Source organism: Squalius cephalus (assembly GCF_949319135.1).
Source record: "Squalius cephalus genome assembly, chromosome: 21".
In the NCBI taxonomy this organism is placed as follows: Eukaryota; Metazoa; Chordata; class Actinopteri; order Cypriniformes; family Leuciscidae; genus Squalius; species Squalius cephalus.
Genome location: NC_137142.1, coordinates 22,850,535 through 22,869,142, shown reverse-complemented (window position 1 = coordinate 22,869,142; position 18,608 = coordinate 22,850,535). Strand labels below are relative to the sequence as shown.

General features: G+C 34.9%; 3 protein-coding genes across 3 annotated transcripts; 2 read left to right on the top strand and 1 right to left on the bottom strand.

Annotated features, from left to right (window-relative positions):
• Positions 1–13: 13 nt before the first annotated feature.
• On the top strand, positions 14–4,615 carry echs1 (enoyl CoA hydratase, short chain, 1, mitochondrial). Its single transcript, XM_079855078.1, has 8 exons — positions 14–157; positions 485–682; positions 773–900; positions 989–1,088; positions 1,201–1,305; positions 1,389–1,508; positions 2,533–2,600; positions 2,688–4,615. Exons 1-8 carry the CDS (start codon positions 67–69, stop codon positions 2,751–2,753), a joined length of 876 nt encoding a protein of 291 aa, XP_079711204.1. The 5' UTR covers positions 14–66; the 3' UTR covers positions 2,754–4,615.
• An 845-nt stretch (positions 4,616–5,460) lies between these two features.
• fuom (fucose mutarotase) lies at positions 5,461–7,856 on the top strand. The gene is made up of 6 exons (XM_079855079.1): positions 5,461–5,608; positions 6,138–6,206; positions 6,526–6,593; positions 6,727–6,825; positions 7,017–7,090; positions 7,181–7,856. The coding sequence occupies exons 1-6, from the start codon at positions 5,524–5,526 to the stop codon at positions 7,245–7,247; spliced, it is 462 nt and encodes a 153-aa protein (XP_079711205.1). The 5' UTR covers positions 5,461–5,523; the 3' UTR covers positions 7,248–7,856.
• A 142-nt stretch (positions 7,857–7,998) lies between these two features.
• Positions 7,999–10,232, bottom strand: LOC307149311 (uncharacterized protein). Its single transcript, XM_079855573.1, has 5 exons — positions 10,097–10,232; positions 9,318–9,404; positions 9,145–9,211; positions 8,814–8,851; positions 7,999–8,619 (listed from the first exon to the last, which is right to left on the bottom strand). Exons 2-5 carry the CDS (start codon positions 9,320–9,322, stop codon positions 8,091–8,093), a joined length of 639 nt encoding a protein of 212 aa, XP_079711699.1. The 5' UTR covers positions 9,323–9,404; positions 10,097–10,232; the 3' UTR covers positions 7,999–8,090.
• Between the last annotated feature and the right edge of the window lie 8,376 nt (positions 10,233–18,608).

Below are 18,608 nucleotides of genomic sequence, written 5' to 3'. Positions count from 1 at the left end.
AATCAACGTGCCGTGGCGTGGCTTCATCATCGTCGCAGCGTTACCGTTGACCTCGCACAACCAACCATGGCGCTGCTCTGCAGATCCACAGGGTTACTTCTCAAAAACTGTAAACTCCTTCCCTCTGCGTTAGCAGCTACCAGGCAATGTAGTTCAGGTAACAGGAACCATGTCTACTTAAAAGTAATGACTTCCTTTTCAATGTCAATCTCTAGTTTTGCTTTGTTTGGAAACTTGCGTCATTTGCCTGCTCTGGTTCTGTGACTGCTTGTTTTGTACCTGCAACTTTATAATGGAAACACCGACCTTTATGGAAGCTGCAGCTACCCTTCTGTGTGCTTGTTTGCAATTGAAACATATTTTAAAATAAGAATAGGAATATAAATATAATACAGAGGTGATGTATTTGACAAATCAATTCTGTTTTAATAATTAAAAAAATTGCATTGAGCGAATTTGACCCCTGCCCTTATCTCTTTTTCAGGTGGCCAGTATCAGTACATACTGGTTGACAAAAAGGGTGAAAAGAAGAATGTCGGTTTCATCCAACTGAATAGACCAAAGGCCTTGAATGCTCTTTGTGATGGGCTTATGATGGAGGTGGGCAAAGCCCTTGATGTCTTTGAGGGTGACAGTGAAGTGGGAGCAATTGTCGTCACAGGGAGTGAAAAAGCCTTTGCAGGTGTGAAACTGTCAATACAATTAGTTGAGCGTGTTATATTAAATTCCTTTAAACTCATCGTATGTTGTATTAACACTTTTGCTTTGATAGCTGGAGCAGATATTAAAGAGATGCAGAATCGAACCTTTCAAGAGTGCTATGGTGGAAACTTCTTGGCACATTGGAACAAGGTTTCAACAGTCAAAAAGCCTGTTATTGCTGCTGTCAATGGGTTTGCGGTAGGTAAATGTTTGAAATTAATCACTAAAAAGCCTGTTTAAATCTTAATTCCCACTCAAGCATAAACAAAGTGTTTGTCCTGTCCAGCTTGGTGGAGGATGTGAGTTTGCCATGATGTGTGACATAATCTATGCTGGGGAGAAGGCACAGTTTGGACAGCCAGAAATCCTGCTCGGGACCATTCCTGGTACAGTAACACATCTGTTTTTTAATTATGTGGATTGATTGTTGCAGAATAATTATGAACGGCAATATTTAGCTACGAGGTAGCTGTGATCACATGATTTCTTTGGCTCCAGGTGCTGGTGGCACTCAGAGGCTTACAAGAGCTGTGGGAAAATCCCTTGCGATGGAGATGGTTCTCACAGGAGACCGAATCTCCGCTCAGGAGGCAAAACTCTCTGGTTTGTCTTTCAAACTTACTGTTGCGCTACAGCTTCTTTCTTCTCTCAATTCAATATGTGGACTAATGTATTCATCTCTATAGGTCTGGTAAGTAAAGTATTTCCTGTGGATCAGCTGGTTTCAGAAGCGATCAGATGTGGTGAGAAAATAGCTGGCAATTCCAAACTTGTCTCTGCCATGGCAAAGGAAGCTGTTAATGCAGGTAAGGTTTTAAAGGGATAGAAGCTTTTATGTTGAAATTTATTCTGCTCATGTTTCATGAATGAGGCTCACTGACTTTCAACATTCGGTTCATGCATCCAGATCGGGTTTAAAAAAATACATATTCATAGCGGAGCCCTGGAGCGCAAAGCAGCCATAGAGCTGCAGCACAAGCCTGTCCATTTTCCTTCTCAAAAACAAAAATATGGGAACAAGATTGTAAGTTTTGGGCACTTGTGATACATATACAGCAACTGCTGCAGTATTTCAATCACTAGAATTAAAGGGCTGATCAAGCAGCAAAGGCTGAGTGCGAACCAGCACCAGGCTAAGGAGATGCTTAATCCATATTGGTGCAACCCACCCTTAAAGTGCCTTAATGTACTAACTACAATGATATTAAAATATAAAATTCAGTTTACACCTTTTTGATGATGCATGCTATATACAGGCGAGCAGATGAGCCCAAAATATAAACACAGCGCATTTTCTTTATACTGGTTTTCGATTGAAATAACGCTTAACAAGAAACCTCGTGTTGCATTACATTTACATTACATTTTACATTTTATTCATTTAGCAGACACTTTTATCCAAAGCGACTTACAAATGAGAACAATAGAAGCAGTGAAACTAACAATAGGACAACAATATGCAAGTGCTATGACCCTTCCCAGTTTAATCTAATAAAAAATTGTTTTTTTGTTTTTTTTTAAAGACAATAGATATAAAATAGAAGATAAAGTGTTAGTATTAATGGATCAGGTGTTGCCATTTATATTCTGTGTTCATGCCTGGGCAAACTATGCATCATCAATAAGGTGTATATTGAATTTGGTCTTTTAATATCACTCTTACTACATTAGTACTTACTACAAACCTGGTAAAAATGACTGGCGGGCAGCGGAGGAAAGCCTTGTGCCCTCCAGTTGGGCGTTCCGATAAGCGTGTGACGTCACATGAAAACTGAGTAGTTCTGTGCAGCCGTTTAGAAATTGATAGTTTTATTTGAACTTTACTTTCAGCGTTTGAACTGACTTTAGCTGAGGGCAGTCGACTTGAGAAAAGATTGTTCCATGCAACCTTTGCCACGGTGCGTCACTTTTCTTCCATTTATTCGTTTCTTTTTTTGAGCGAAAAGATTTCTACTTTCTTGAACTTGCTGTGTTCTCATTTTCAGGAGGACAGAAAAGAGGGCATGACTGCCTTTGTCGAGAAGAGAAAGGCTGCTTTCCAGGACAATTAAAATTCCAGTGGAGAAATTTAGATTGTGATAAAATGCTGATATTAAAATGCTCTACTTTGCCTTAATTTTCTTATCAAGTGTTTATGAAAAAACATCAAGATTTACATAATTGGGCTGTCAGACGTGCATACCTGTGGTTTGCTTGTGGTTCGAGTTTATCTTATATATTAATCATGGTCTGGTATTATCACTTTTAAATCTTTGCTGATACACCTTAAATGGAGGGATCCAGTACATAAACGTATATGTAATTGAAACACTAAATAATGCATTGTAATATACATTTGAGCAGTTTGAAAGAGAAAAATGCCATTGCCATAGTCTTCTTAAACTGTTACTGTACAACTCGATTTGACTGTATGCTGATCTGGCCATGCTTTGGCTCATTCATTTGGAAATGAGGTGAGATCGCGCAATTACACTTTGTGCACTCTAGGTGGTGCTGTGGCTGTATTTTCAGTCACTCTTGCAGCGTATCCAGTGGGATAATAAAGTCGATGTAGTGGTATTTTGTGGCGGTATTCTTTAAATTATATATTTGCTCTAAATACAAAATCATTTTATAAAAATGTTATATTATTAAGGGCTCTGATTTGTGGAGCGCAAAATAGTGTTTTGAGGGATGCGAATTATAGTTTTATAAATAGCCTTTAAGACAGGTTTTGTGCTGCATAAATATATAGGCTACTCAAGTATGTTTATTGACCAACAACAGGAATTACCATATCTTAGTAAAAACTTTTTCTCAGTAAGCAGGTCATCTTAAATATAGGCCTATCACTATGTCCAATGTGTTGAAATAGGATTTTTTTAGGACGATGATTTATAAATATCTAGCATTTTTCATCTTAATAATATGCGTTTTTTTCCTGTTTATGAATATTATCTTAATAATTAGCTTTTTGTTTTCGTTTTACGTAAACCTAAAGGCAATTTATGAAATGTCATTGCTTTAAACCAAACTCAAACTTATTAATTATTGATGAATAACTATAAAGTTTTAATGTCGCTTCATAATCACTTGTCAGGTTAAAGAGCACTAGAGAACTTACAACCCGTTTACGCATTAAACACTGACCATTTTATGTGAAATACAGCGTCCAGAAGGACCACAGCAAATGCAATTATAGGACGAGTCCATTCATCTCAATTGCACATCAACTGAGGGCATTTTCTCGCTTAAAAATCTTGGCTTTTTTTTTTTTCTTTTTCGCACGGCGTCGTTCCAAACACTCTCAAAAGTCCATAGCCTAATTGATTTTAATTTTCATTCAATATTCCCTCGGAGTCCAGCTTTCTTCTCAGCCCCTGGAACAAAACTTTTAAAAGAGGAGAAAAAACTTTCTCTCCACATACCGCAACAGCACAAAGGTCTCCTTAAAGACAGCAAAAGAGAGGTTCCACTTTGAAGTCTATCCCCTGCTAACGAAAGGTCAAAATAATAAATGTAGACCGAATTGAGGCGCTCAGCGCAGACAAAAGAGGCAAAACGTTACATTTTGGCAAAGGCAGCTCCTCATAGCGTGATAAACTCATTTAAAAAAGCAGAACCAAAGAGGGAGCAGCATGGTTCCTCGGTAAAAGAAAGGAGCTTTGAACTGATCAGACAGTCTTGGCTCCTCCGAATGTCTTTTCTTCCATCAGTCTTCCATCTTTCCACTTTCACTCTACGTTTCGCAGCTGCAAAGCCTCCACACAGGTCTTTTGGAGCAAATTTCCCTGAATTACAACCACATCACCGGCAGTTCCTCTTCATCAGTAGCAGCTGCACGTCTAGGTGTCGTTCTTCGTTTAAACGGCGAGTTTAAGCTCAATTAGCTTGCTAATGTTTTTTTTTTTCTTCTTACAAATAAATGTCACTGTGAAAAAATTATCTCCAGCCTTGTGTATAATCAAATTTCAATTTACCGACAATAAAATTTTATTAGACATATAGGGCCTATACTTAATATTTAGCATGGGATCGTGTAGGAATTTAATTGCATGGAACATGTTGTCAAGAGCAATAATATAGAATTTCACGTGCAGAATGTAGGCCTGTAGTCTTTGTGTTGTGAGTTCAGTCACACTGCAGATGATGAGATTATAGGCTACACATGGATTTTTCCTCAACGTTTTACTCTAACTGAAGTTTCACATCAAACTTATTTACAAAAAGGCTGGGTCGTCAGAGACATAAAATAATGAATTTGAAATCTTGCTATAAACGGTTATATGTAGCCTACTATATTAAAATAGAAAGATTAGCCAGATATTAATGAGAGCCACTGCCATTGATGTTATTTGTTAATTTTAGCAGTGTGCTAATATTCATTGACGATTTAATATATTTTTTAAATGTAAATTAATAAAAAACACTGTTGTATACCGACTGAGAGTGGATGTGGTTACCCCCTCACACAAAGGGATATTTTGTTCGCCAGTTAAATTTAACGCTCTCTGACAACTTAATGCAATTTTTATTTGTTTATAGCAGCCTGAAAATAAGGAGGCATGACTAACACAAGTTCACGAACAAATGTATGCAAAAACAATGCTGAAAATGAATATGCCTTCTCATTCTGAAACAGAATAAGACTATAACCAGTCTTACTTGAACATAGATTAAATTTAAAAAAAGAAGACCGTCACTGGTATGCAAAGAAACGCAAATTACGTATTCGAAACGCAGGTTGCGTTACGTAGCTCTTATTTCGTGTAACCAATTGAAATACTTCAAAGGGTCACATGACTGCCCACAAACTTGCTCGTGTTCTGTCACTGCTTTGAAATGGTTATACTAAAAGGAATCCCATCGGTACTTACGCCTGAATTATTGTATGTTTTGGCGCAAATGGGTCATGGAGATGAACTAGGTAAGTCGTTAATGAGATCGGATCACATGCAGCGTCCCTTTTATGAACGTCAAACCAAAGTTCTTGCATCACACTTGTAGGCTAATTTCTAGGTTTGAATGTTAGACGATATACCTGTTTGTGCCACCATTATAGCATGTCATTGGTTTATTTAAAGTTAGACGTGATTTAAAAACGCCACGGATATATCGTAGTTGGAGTATTGAAACGGGAAGTGTTATTATTGCTTTGGCTGCGCTCCTTACCGCGCAACATGCACGCGCTTTCATTTCGATCATCAAAATGTCACTCAAAAACTTTGTAGGCTGTCTCTCATAAAAATGTCACATTTTTATTATCTCTAAGCCTAAGCACATATCCACTCTTTCGACTCCCGCTGATGTTGTAAAGCGTAGATTTTCTGTCCGTCTAGCTTTTTGAGTGGATCTGGTTTGTCTTATGAGCGCAGACGTCATCATCGCAACAATACTGGTATAAGAAATATAACGTCATGTATGAATTGTCATGTTGCCTATCACTTTTTTTTCAGTTCTTGCAGACGCAAATTTTCCAGCCACATCTATTTGTAAATGTGGTCCAGTGGAGATAAGAGCGGATGGTATGTCTAAACCTTTACAAACATGTAACTTCTACAGGTATTTCCTATACAACTTTCATAAAAAAAAAAAAAAAAATGATTTTTGACCATTTTATGACCTATCTTATACTGTTTGAAAGAGATCTCATGTTGATTTATTATGGTTTTACAGAACCAATAATAATTATTTTGTAAATTATGGTAACCATTGTATTTTTACATATCTGTTGGCCCCAGAATTTCTTAATATGCATTATTTGTATAGCAAGAAAAGTCAAATGTTTGTCACTGACACTGCTGTGCAAGGTGATCAAGTGTATGATCTGTTTTATTCTTTAAGCTGTAGGTATACCAGAACTTCTGAAGGCAATACTGAAGCTTTTTCCTCTTGATACCTATGATGATTCAGTGGGTGATAACATTCTTTGGCATCTTTTATTTTTTAAATGGCTAAACCACAAGGTTTACCTCGTTTTTTCATGTATGTAACTTTTCATAATTGTAGGCTGTGTCTGTAACTGAATATGATCTGATTTATTAGGCAGCTGTCATGGACCTTGTACAGAGTGACAAATTAAAGGGACTGAAAGTGCCGGTATGGGACCAGTACTCTGACCTCCTGAAACAAGCAGGATCAGATGTAAGCTATTACATACATAAAATATCATAACTAATATGATGAGGACAGATTCATCACTATTGAAATTATATTTGACCAAGCTAGGTTTACAAAGGGAAGAATACAATTAATTTGTCCAGGATATTAAATGTGTATATATAGATTAATTATCACCTTAACAAAAAATTAACATGCTTTTTTTTTTTGTTCAGGGTAACTTCAAGTTTGTTGAGCGGTTTGCATTTTATGAGCGCGCCAAAAAGGCATTTGCTGTAGTGGCAACTGGGTGAGCAATTTTACTTATGATCTATGATGATCTGTTTAGCTATTTTTTATTTAAGAAAAATAATCGATGATTCTTAAATCTCTCTGACAGGGAGACAGCACTGTATGGAAATATTATAATCAAGAAAGGTGTCATTCCACCGGATGAACAAAGCTGAAAGAGGAGCCGTTTGGTAGTTTTTCATTACCAAAGTGATTAGACCAAAAATCCTAAAATATCTTCATATAATTGATATAAAAATATTGTATGTTATTTTTATATAAAAATGTATGTATGTTATTAATTTAGTGCCTCCACTTTAGATTTGGACTTTTTTTCTGTTCATTTTTTCTGTATTAATGTGATATAGAAGTGAGACAATTTCTAAAATAAATAGAGTAAAATCATACAATTCATACAGTAAAACCATTTGAAGATACTTAACTGTATTTTAAGTTTTGTGAGCTGAAAGTCAGCTCTGTTCAGTCTTTAAATATTTAATGTTTTATATATTTAATCGATCTATTTTATGTTTTACTTCTTTTGTGCGACAGGTGTAGCTCAATCCCCAATGTAGCGTTTCACTTTGTTGCCCGTTGTTCTGTGAATTAACAGCAGCTGAATCGAGCTCTGTGAATGTCCTCTATGGAAATGTAATACTTTTGCTTTTCTTATAATACTTTGCCTTAATAAATACTTTATTTTTTAAATATACTTTTGTCAATTATTTTATTATGATTGTATAAAAATGTATTTCATTTACTAATTTATTTAAAAATGCTTCATTAAAAAAAACAGTAAGTGAACCATATGGCTCATGGTCACAGTCTTCCTGGTATTGCTGAGTGTGAAACATGCTGAACGGACATTCTTTTTCTATGTTTAGTTCTATATTTAAAAAACAAACAAACATTTTTTTTTTTTTTTTTAATGATTTTAAAAATAGAGATTTAATTAAAACCACACATAATGAATTAACATCCAGTACTGCAGTCGTATAGATACGACATGACTTATTTTATCATTGCTTATGATAAAGCTCATCCAGGTCTACCTCTGGCTCTGTGTGCACTCTTTTGGGGCGATTGGGGAATATATTCATTGCTAGATCCTGCTGGTCAGACTGATGTCCTTTGAGATCTGCGTGGTACATGTCATCTTTGTCCTCTTCTGGGCTTGAGTAGATGGGCCTGGCATTACCTCCAATTACATCCTTCTCTCTTTTCATTGGCTCGACAGCTACATCAAACATGCCGTGGTATAGATCGTCCCTATCTTCTTCTGGTTCGTCATACATCTGTACCTGATCGTGTCTCAGTGGCTGAAAGTAGTTTTCATGCTGTTTTGGGTCAGCTGGATGTTTTATGTCAAAGGAGTGGTAGAGAGCATCTTTATCCTCTTCAGGTCTGTTGTATTTCGGCTGAATTTCTTCTTTTACTGCTTTCCAAATCAACATGTTAGGATCGATGTCAGAATTTGTTATATCCATGTCCTGTGGTGGCTCCACCTCCTCCATTCCCTGGATCATCTTCCCATTGCGATGATCAAAACTACCATGGAAAAGGAAGGAATATTTTATTTTAATCATTTGAATATTTGGTTAAAGTGATACCTTATATATATATATATATATATATATATATATATATATATATATATATATATATATATATATATATATACCTTATATGTATAGCTACTTAGATCCTTTACAGTGTGTGCAGAAGGCAAGACATGTACTTACACTATAGTGTCCTGAACTGCTTTGCCAAACAATTTTTCCTGTAAAAGCAACAAGCCAAATATTAGCAAATGGATTGTTTTAAAATATTAAATATGTTTAAAATATCCCAATAGTACTGCCTATAGCAATGTCAGTAATCACAGTTTGATATACAAGAAAAGACATCCTTTTCTTCTTGCTCAAAATGGCAAGAAGGGTCAGGGCAGACCTTGTAAAAACAGTTGTAATTAAAAGCGACTATAGCCATTGTTTATTTTCTTCTTTTGTAACATAAGACAGTCAAAATATTTTGCTGTAAATTAAGAGTGTCCATATTAGAAGTTAAACATACCCTGGGTCTGTATGGCTTGGCTGAAGTGCTGAACAGCAGCACTGACAGGCAGATTAGAACAGAAAACCTTTAATGTGGGAACAAAACATGAATGTTCAAGCGCCAACCAAAAATAAAAATAAAAAGGATAGCAAAAATATCGATATGTAACACTGAAGCTCATCAAAACTCACCTCATCGCAGTGGCTCTTATACAGTGACTATCACAACGAAATTTGAAAGCTGTTTTACATGAAGTTGTGAAGACCAAACAATCTTACCTGTAATAAAAGAAGATCAAAGTTCAGCAACAAACTGACTTTGGACTTGAACTCTATGCAAGGAATTATGCTGTAATTTGTGCATCGTTTATGATTATTATTACTGTTATTGTTGTTAATATTCTTTCTCCGGGTAATTATTATTTTATAGAAGCAAACGCTATAGGCTACAAATGATTTGCCATATAAAATCTGTCATTTATGGCGAACACATATTATGTAATCGTTAATATGATAAAGGAAGCTAAACACACCTTTCAACATAAGAGTCGAAAGTTCATCACAATTGAAAACAGATAATCATTCGCACTTATCTGACCTATGTTATCGAAGATTAATATAATAAATGTAATGATGCTTGTGTAGCCTTGAAGGCAGACGTTAATCGGAGACTTCGAGGCGGCCTTTGTTCTCAATTATTCAGCGTCAGTTACTGCGGATTAGCTACAGTTGTTTCATGTAGGCTAAAACGCATTAAAAATATAAATTTTATATTAAGTATCAAATATTTAATAATGTAAATGTGATTTAATAGTGACACGACTAATCAGGAATAACGTAAAATCTGTACCGTTTTTATTCAACACGAACATCCTATAATGTTTTGGTTTAAAGATGTTTGAGACAGACGTCCGACAACTAGACGCGAGTAAGGGTCAGGTTTGGGTTGAGGATTAAGGATTAAAGGTTACTTAGACTTTGGGATTCTGCCAGGGCTCCAACCACCCAAGTGGTGCTCTTTTCCCAAGCATCAAATAAAAACACAAGCCTGTAGTCACGGGGTACACGACGCACATCAACAGGAGCTCTTGAAATTATATCTGTATACTGAAAAAAAAAAAAAAAAATTAAGCACAATCAACATGGATGTTTAAGTCATTTCAACTTAGAATTACATTAAACTGACTTTAAAAAAATTAAAAGTTGAAAATTGCTTTACTTATTTTGATGAGTTAGCAATGAAAAAAAAAGTGTTATAACTTATTGATCATATCATTTTTTTAGTATAAATGTTCATCAATTTAAGTGAAAACTAAGCTATGTAGCTTATAGTTATACTAAAGTAGACAAGCACATGCTGTTGAAGTGGAAGATGGACGTCTTTTGTTTGTGGCCTGAAATAGCATGCAGAAGATTTATCATTTTTTATTTAGGCTATAATTATAATTAGCTTAACAAAACTAAGGAAACAACAAACTCAAAAATGTGAATGTTGCTGTTGTGATGAATTGCAAAACCAAGTTCAGGTTTGCGAAGCATTTAATGAATTTCCCTAAACAACAAAAAAATTAGGTAATACTTTAAGGTTCAATTCTCACTAATAATAACTATAGCTTATAGCATGCATATTGCTAGGATATTAGTTAGTACTTATAAAGCACATTTTAATGCCTTTTTCTGCATGACCATATTACATCCCTTACCTAAACGTAACAACTATATCCAGTAAGCAGTAATTTGGAATTTATTGAGGCAAAAGTCATAGTTAATAGTACGAATTGGACCCTAGTTTGACCAAAAATTATTTATAATTTTTGCATACCTTTAATGTTTTGTTATTACCATATTGGTGGCAGGGTAAACAACTGCAACTAATAAATCGCAACTAGTGAAACAAAAGGTCTCCGAGACATTGCATTGAGTTGATTCATGTTTAAAAAGTTGCTGCGTGATAGGCCGCACAGCATTTTGTTTGTTAAAAAAAAGCCCCTTTTGTAAATGCGATTGCTATCCCATGCATGGTGACTAATGGCACCCGTGCAGACGCTCTCATCTCCCACGGAACTGAGTCAAAAATCTGTGCAGAGCAAACAGCGTCTGACTGTGCGGCGTGAGACCGAGGGCAGACGAGCGCTCTGTGATCTTAATGCCAAGTGCTTGGCCTCATTACTGGGCTTATTGCAGGATCAAGTGCGAGATGATGTTTACTCACGGCTCGAGTGGAGACAACTTGAGTCACAGTCTCACTCTCACCTGGAAGGCTGTTTCAAAAGGCTCTCAGTACAGGAAATGTGTGGCACCTGAGTTCCTCGCATGAGGAATTTATTCCAGTCGGTGTATTAACAAAGCCTTCAAGGCATCTCCGTAGAAAACATTCTCCTTTTCTCACCACTCTGACTGTGCATACCTGTAATTAGACAGATTGTGATTTTAATACAGCCGAAGCCTGTGGGGCCCCATACAGCGCTTTGATGCTTGTTTCACAGCCGTAATACTCAAGTGCTTAAAAAGGGGAAGGGGAATGATCAAACCCGCTTGGTTAATGAATACAAATTATGGCATTATCCCTGGAGTTACATAGTGATGTCTTGTGAACTGTTATGATGCATGTTCTTCTATTTGTTGTTCTAAATGACAGTATATACATATGCTCTCCTCACAAACCATGACTAAATAGAACATGTTTGCATATTTGGTAACTTTATGAACCAGACATATGTTGTACAAACCAGAGGAAACAGCATATAAGCAAGTGTAACTTAGAGGAACCTGAGATCAGGTTCAGAATCAGCTGAATATCATATCTTTTACTTTTCATTTTAAACAATAGAATATTTGATTGGAGATAATTTCCATCCAAAATATTCAAAAACCAAACTGCCTTAGACTAGTTAAACGTTTTAAGTTCTCTAAAATCTACGAAACAAATACTGTTTTCCTTGCTCAGATCTACAATGTGGAATATATCCTGATTTTTATAAAACTTTTAATTTGAATAATCAATTTGAAATATGTTATTCAAATGCTGCAATGATACATCATGTCAAGTATTTAGCTTGTCATTTCTTTAATTTGTGGTATTTTCATGCAGAATGTTTTTAAATGCAGCAGTTTTTTTAAGGTTATGGGGGTTATTATTTTAAGGTTATGAGGGTTATCAGATGTCTTAATAATAACTTAAAAGAAAACAAAATATCTTAAGAGTCATTACGCTAAAACTGCTTACAAGAAAAATATTGTTTTTAGCGTGATCAAGTGAGTAACTAAAAAAATCTCTTTAGACAAATTTGTTGTTTTTGGTCAAAGAAAAAATGTTTTATTAAATTTTGTTGCAACTTTCCTTCAGAAGTCAAATACAATGTGATGTTATGTTCTTAATAATTGGAGGTCATTTATTATGTCATGCAAAGTCTGCTAATTATGACAGCGATCATTTTATTTATTTTATAAAAATTACGAGTGAAGCACAACATTTCTTAATATTATGGCCCTCAAAAGTCCCATGTTGTTGTTAATGAGTTTAAATGATCTTGCATTGTTCTTCAAAATATTTGATTGTATATAAATAATAAATTGAAAACAATAATAAATGAGTGTCTACTTTTATTTAATACTATAGGGTTCCCAGATTTCCCTTCTCTTCTTGCACATCGGCAGTCCACTAATTCATCTTTTTTAGAATAAACTCAGGAACTTAAGAAAAATAACATTGTGGGCATCAATATTAATTTGTGGTCCGGTCAGAAATGTGCTACACGCAGCTGATGACCAACCACACCCAGACAAGCTGGATTTAATTAAATTGACACTGCTGTGCCTTTTCTCTCCATCAGCCGCACAGTTGCTGAGAGATGGACTGCAGGAGCTAATGGCCCACGGCATGGAACTAAATTAAGTGCTGCAAAGTATTTATTGGGGCCAGTTATGTGGACCTCGTGCTTGATCAAGCACCTTCTCTTGTTGCCAAGGTAATCGGGGTTTGTATATAGAAACATTTCGGGATAGAGAAGCTCTAGTTGTGTAAAGAAGAGCGAGCAAAACTTACAATAATCTGCAGCATATTATGATCAATAAAACATGAATGTGCCTCATTATGACAACAGCTCATCTTGCCCGCTGAAATTTCATTTTGATTTAGCCGTTCTCTTATAAAGGTAAAAATAGTAATGAACATGAGAGACACATTGCAGACCTTGCATGGCTTACAGTAAATCCAAGTTTCAGAAATTTGTATGTACTCAATCTTGCATAAACCTGCATTGAACAGTTGGTGGCATAGTCAACAGTTGTCACAGCTATTGGGTTTCCAACCACAAAATCAATGCAAAATTTTCTTGAGCCCTGAGTCATAAATGAGCATTGACAAGCCAAATGCAAAAACAAACAAACCTTTAACATCTTCTCAAAGGCTAACATATTACAAATCAGCTTACAGGGAACGTTCTCAGAACTTTGGCTATGTTCTCTCAAACAGTTTTTCCAGTAACGTTGATAGAAAGTTTGTTCAAGCTTATCCATTTAATAAAAATGGTACACAAAAATGTTATTTATGCATTGTTTATACTGTTTTTTTAGTTGGAGGTTCGTCTAACACTTTTTAAATGTTACTACTTGTTTCCAAATGTTCAGTGACAGAGAACTTTCAAAAGTAACGTTGTTTCCTTAAGAAAAAATGACGGTTTTGAACGTTTCTATGATTCATAACTTAATGGGAACAGTAGCAAAACGTTTTTAGAACATAGCTGGGTTAATGATCTGGTACATTATTTAGAAAATGCAAAACAAATCTTGCTTTGTGTGTGTTTATACAATTCTCTTCAGAAGTTCCAATAACGCAACAAATTAGTAGCTTATAAGAGCTATAGCTGATTTATTAATCAACATGACTGCGCACAACCCTTAACCACAGATGTCAGCAACATCATTACTGCCATATTTCTACAGCCCAAACACCCACACAAACCATATGCCTTGTGTAGACATGATGAGTTATCAAATCTAAATGAAATATCTTGATCTAACAGCAGCACAGACATGCATTTTTGTCCCCTAGCTTTCAAGGGCCGACTAGATATGATCTCATTTACTCATAAAATGTAAACCTGGATTTATTTTTCTTGAACTGGGTCCAAACTCCCACTGTGTATGTTCTTCTTTGAGTCTCTCCAGGAATGTTCCAGAACTCTGCGCTGCTCAGTCACTGCGGCTAACAGCGAAACACGAGTTCTGTGTGAAACACTGCCCGTGGTCACTGCTGCCTAAGCGCTACAGTACATGCCCAAACTATACATTTCATATGGCATACAACACTGTGATTGTTTTTACCATCATTGTGGATGTTCAAATAAAGCAGAATTAACGGCAATATGGAAAAAAATACACATTTTGTTTCTGTAGGTGTCAAAGAAAAGTAGACATATTCAAATTACGGAGAGCTAAACATACTCAGTGCGTTTACAATTATGGTATTCCTTTTCATATTCTGTAAACCCCAATTTCAAGCTTGGCTGGCACCAAATATATGCAGTCAATTTTTAATTTTCACTAAATCGGTGGACTAAGCACAGTGAAAACAAGATGATTTATTTATTTGTTCTGGCTCCACATTAGCAGTTGAATACTATTTGTTTTAGTTGGTCAAAGAGCAGTCTGTGGCATTGAACTGAGACAAGTACATTACCTACATTCCTTCATGGATGTAACCCTAGCAAAATTGCTCGCCTCACTTTAGGAGTCAATGTGTCACCCAAATTACTCTTTCTGCCTCTGTTCAGCATCTAGCCAATTAATTTAGATGACTATTTTGACATGTCACTGTAAATCTGTGAAACCACAGGTTGTATTGAATTGTCAAAGCCAAATATACGTTGGGTACATTAAGGGCTAAGTGGCTGAAAATGATATTTACTCTCTAGTTCTAAAAGACATAGTTCAAGCCAGATTTGATCATGTTTGATTACTCAGCATTTGACTTAGAACCCCCTAATTTTCAGTCCAGCAGATGATGATGCAGTTCATCTTTTAGCAACTGACAAAAAATATTTCCTGCTTATTCTTTTCTAACTAGATCACTGACATATTCATTAGTAACATTTTATTTTACCTATAAAAAGTATTGGTGAAGTCTGATTTTAGATAATTTGGTAACACTTTATCTAAAGCCTTTAGTTTAATAACCCGAATAAGTTGGCAAAACTCAAAACATTTAAGGCAATCAGTTGCCACAAATTTTTTAAGTTAAGAAATTCAAAGTTGAAGTAAGCAGAACTGGCAGATTTTTATTTTGTACTTATACATTTTAATTTAACTTGAAATGTTTGAGTACACAAATTCATACATTTAACTTAAAACTTTCATGCAATCTCAATGTGAACATTTTATTTGTATAAAATTAGCTAGCTTTAACAAGCTAGTTTGTTAACATACTAATTTGTTAAAATGTTAACTATAGTATGTTATACAGTAGCACTTGCTGTATGAGTGCAGCAAAATAAAGGTTTTATTTGCTCTCAAATCAAGCTGCATGCACCACTTGTCACCATGACTTAACTATCCTAAAACCAACATTAACAGAAATTCTTCTAAATTAGCATAACAAAACATTAATCACTACTAAATCTCCCACTTAACATTAATCTTGCACAAAAAAAACAACATTATACTACACTTAATTTTAGCATTTACTCTCCCTTTCGAGTGCCATCGGCAAAGCATGCTGGGAAATAGACATCCCAGCCGTTTCAGTTTTATAATTCAAATAATCTCATAAAACTCAAAACAATGAAACAGTTGTTTACTTAAAATATATCAGTTCTGTGAACTTGAAAGAAAAAGAAAGTGCTAAATACTCATAAAAGTTAATTTGACTGAACTAATTAGTTTAATTTAAGTTTGTCCTACTCAAACCAATTAATTATTTTGAGCGTTAGTAACCAAAGTTAAAATGCATTATGATATTTGTAGATTCCTTGTTATAACTGAAATTGGTTGTTTGTCATGTTTTAATGCATTAAACTTTCTAAAGGTGTAACAATGAATAGATAAGTATTATACCCCCGGATTCACAGATAAGTCTTAAGCTAGTCCCAGACTAAAATGCATGTTCGAGCTGTTTTATCTGAAAGCAACTTGCACTGACATATTTTAAAATATGTCAGTGACATTGTTTTTTCTCAAAATGCACCAGTAATGTTTTTTTTTCTTGGGTATGTTTATAAAAGCTACTTAAATGCCCTAATTGAACTAAGGCCTAATCCTGACTTAATTTAAGCCCTGTCTGTGAAACCAGGCCATACTGTATTATAACTGTGTTACATTTATTTGTATGGTCAATGTTTTATAAACAGAAAAGGCACAATAATAAAAAAAAGTGTCATTGCGAAAACTTTTATAATACATTAAATATAATGGCTTTAAGTGTTACTGATTCATTTTCAATGGGACAAAATGTAGTTATAATTGTAGCAAAATTTTGTCTCTAAAAATGAATCCCACATCAAGCCTCCACAATCAAGATATAAATGTAATATATTGAAAATGAACACCATAGTTATAATTTCCAGATTCAAAAAAGTATTTGTTGTAAATGTGTCTTGTTCAAGAATATGTTAAATGAAAACATTTTATTCAGAAATTAAAATGTATAATTTTTTGTAGTGGGGACAGTGAAAATGTTTTTGAACATCCGGCCCAAACATACTAATTTGTACTCAAGGAAGGAAGCTTTATATTAACAAATAATGTCTCAGATTCTGAAAACCAAAATGAAAAAGTAATAGCTTTGAAAAATCAGACATCGGTTACAATCTGAAAATCTTTACAAATCACACTGGCTGGAGGTACACCTTCATGAAAGTGGTTCAAAAGTTTTGTGACTGCAAATGAAAAACAGTAGCAGACATGAACACCACTAACTTCCTCTTCTGAACGAAGGATGGCTCCATGTCGTCTACTTCTACAGTATGAAGGTTTGCCTATATTGGATCCATGTGTGTCAGCTTTCCCTTGCATTTAAAGGGGAAACTCTGCTTTCGAAACATGCTGCCACCCAGAGGACATGTACATCTACTTGTACTGCAGAAACGGGTGGTGGAACTGAAGCACCCCAACCGATGATGAGATATTCATATTTAAACCTGAAGAGAAAAAATAAAAATACGAATTACAAAACTAAACATTCATGTAATAAACAGATGTAGATCAAAGCATTGACTGAGAGGCACATCGTGAAGTTGATATAAAGAAAAACTGTATCCAGAAATAATTTCCATAAAAAGTTTAGAAAACAAATATGCTACATATTTCTACATGTTTTATTATATACAATTCATTTATATATATATATATATATATATATATTATATATATAAAAAACATTATATATATTTATATATATAATGTAATATATAATATATATTTATATATAATGTGTTATATATAAATTATTATAAATGTTTTGATATATAATGTTCTTGTGAACACATTGACAAAATGTTTTCTATATACACAAAACAAACTATAAACAAAGTTTTCTTCTAAGATGGAAAGATTGAGTTCTGTACCTTTTCATAATCACAATAGCATCATTAAAAGACTTTAAAAACCATTAAATAAGCTAAATCTGTTAGTTTGGAAGAGGGACTCAAAAAACCCTTACATTTATTAGTAAACAATATATCCAAAACTAGGCATGGCTAATCTCTAGCTTTCATCATCGTAATGGGAAGAACAGTAATTGGCTACTTTGTTTGACCTACTTCAGAACACAAATATTGTCATTAGTCATAGACCAAATCCTTTAATGACATCCTGTCATTATGCTGAAGCTAATATGCTAATGGTACAAATTAATTATGAAAGAGCAGAGTTGGTTTTCATTAGCTTCGGCTCTTAGCGAATAGCTGGGGCACAATGCTTTAATCTAAACCATCCGTGCTTTCATTTAAACCGTGGAGAAAATGAGTGCCAGCTCAGTTTGGATAAGGCCATTCTCAGTGAATCGCAAGCAGAGGAGCGCAGTGGGTTTTTGATTTCTGTTATGTTAAGAGTAATTATCAGAATACTCAGAGCCAGCCTGAGCATTGCATAAATCACACAGGGTGAAATTTAAACAAATAGCCACAATTAGTGGAAAACTGTTTTGTCAGAATCAAGCTGTCGAGATGAATTAGCAGTAGTGTGTTTATACTTACTAAAAAGGAACTAAATGAAGTTGAGTTGCTGATCAGAAAGGAGCTGTTTGTTTGGACTCTATCCTATCTGCATCTTGTCTACGGTCCTGTGGAAACACGACGGTTGGTGTTAAAGAAAACGCTATAGTGGTTTTGTCACAGCCAGAGTCCTCTTTTCCAACCACATTTAACCGTATATCTTCACCTGCCGTGTTTGCCTGAGAATAATCGCCGTGCCGTGAGAGTGGTGTAAAACTAGTGTTTTAAAATCATGAAAAGGAACAATAAAGAGTAAAGTGACTCGTGAACTGTC

Coding starts and splice junctions, on each gene's coding strand:
- echs1 (XM_079855078.1), top strand. CDS start 67: ATGGCGCTGCTCTGCAGATCCACAGGGTTACTTCTCAAAAACTGTAAA. Junction 901..988: donor CTGCTGTCAATGGGTTTGCG/GTAGGTAAATGT, acceptor TGTCCTGTCCAG/CTTGGTGGAGGATGTGAGTT. Junction 1,089..1,200: donor CCTGCTCGGGACCATTCCTG/GTACAGTAACAC, acceptor CTTTGGCTCCAG/GTGCTGGTGGCACTCAGAGG.
- fuom (XM_079855079.1), top strand. CDS start 5,524: ATGGTTATACTAAAAGGAATCCCATCGGTACTTACGCCTGAATTATTG. Junction 5,609..6,137: donor GGGTCATGGAGATGAACTAG/GTAAGTCGTTAA, acceptor CTTTTTTTTCAG/TTCTTGCAGACGCAAATTTT. Junction 6,207..6,525: donor AGTGGAGATAAGAGCGGATG/GTATGTCTAAAC, acceptor TTATTCTTTAAG/CTGTAGGTATACCAGAACTT.
- LOC307149311 (XM_079855573.1), bottom strand. Junction 8,852..9,144: donor CCAAGCCATACAGACCCAGG/GTATGTTTAACT, acceptor TTGCTTTTACAG/GAAAAATTGTTTGGCAAAGC. Junction 8,620..8,813: donor GCAGTTCAGGACACTATAGT/GTAAGTACATGT, acceptor TTTCCATGGTAG/TTTTGATCATCGCAATGGGA.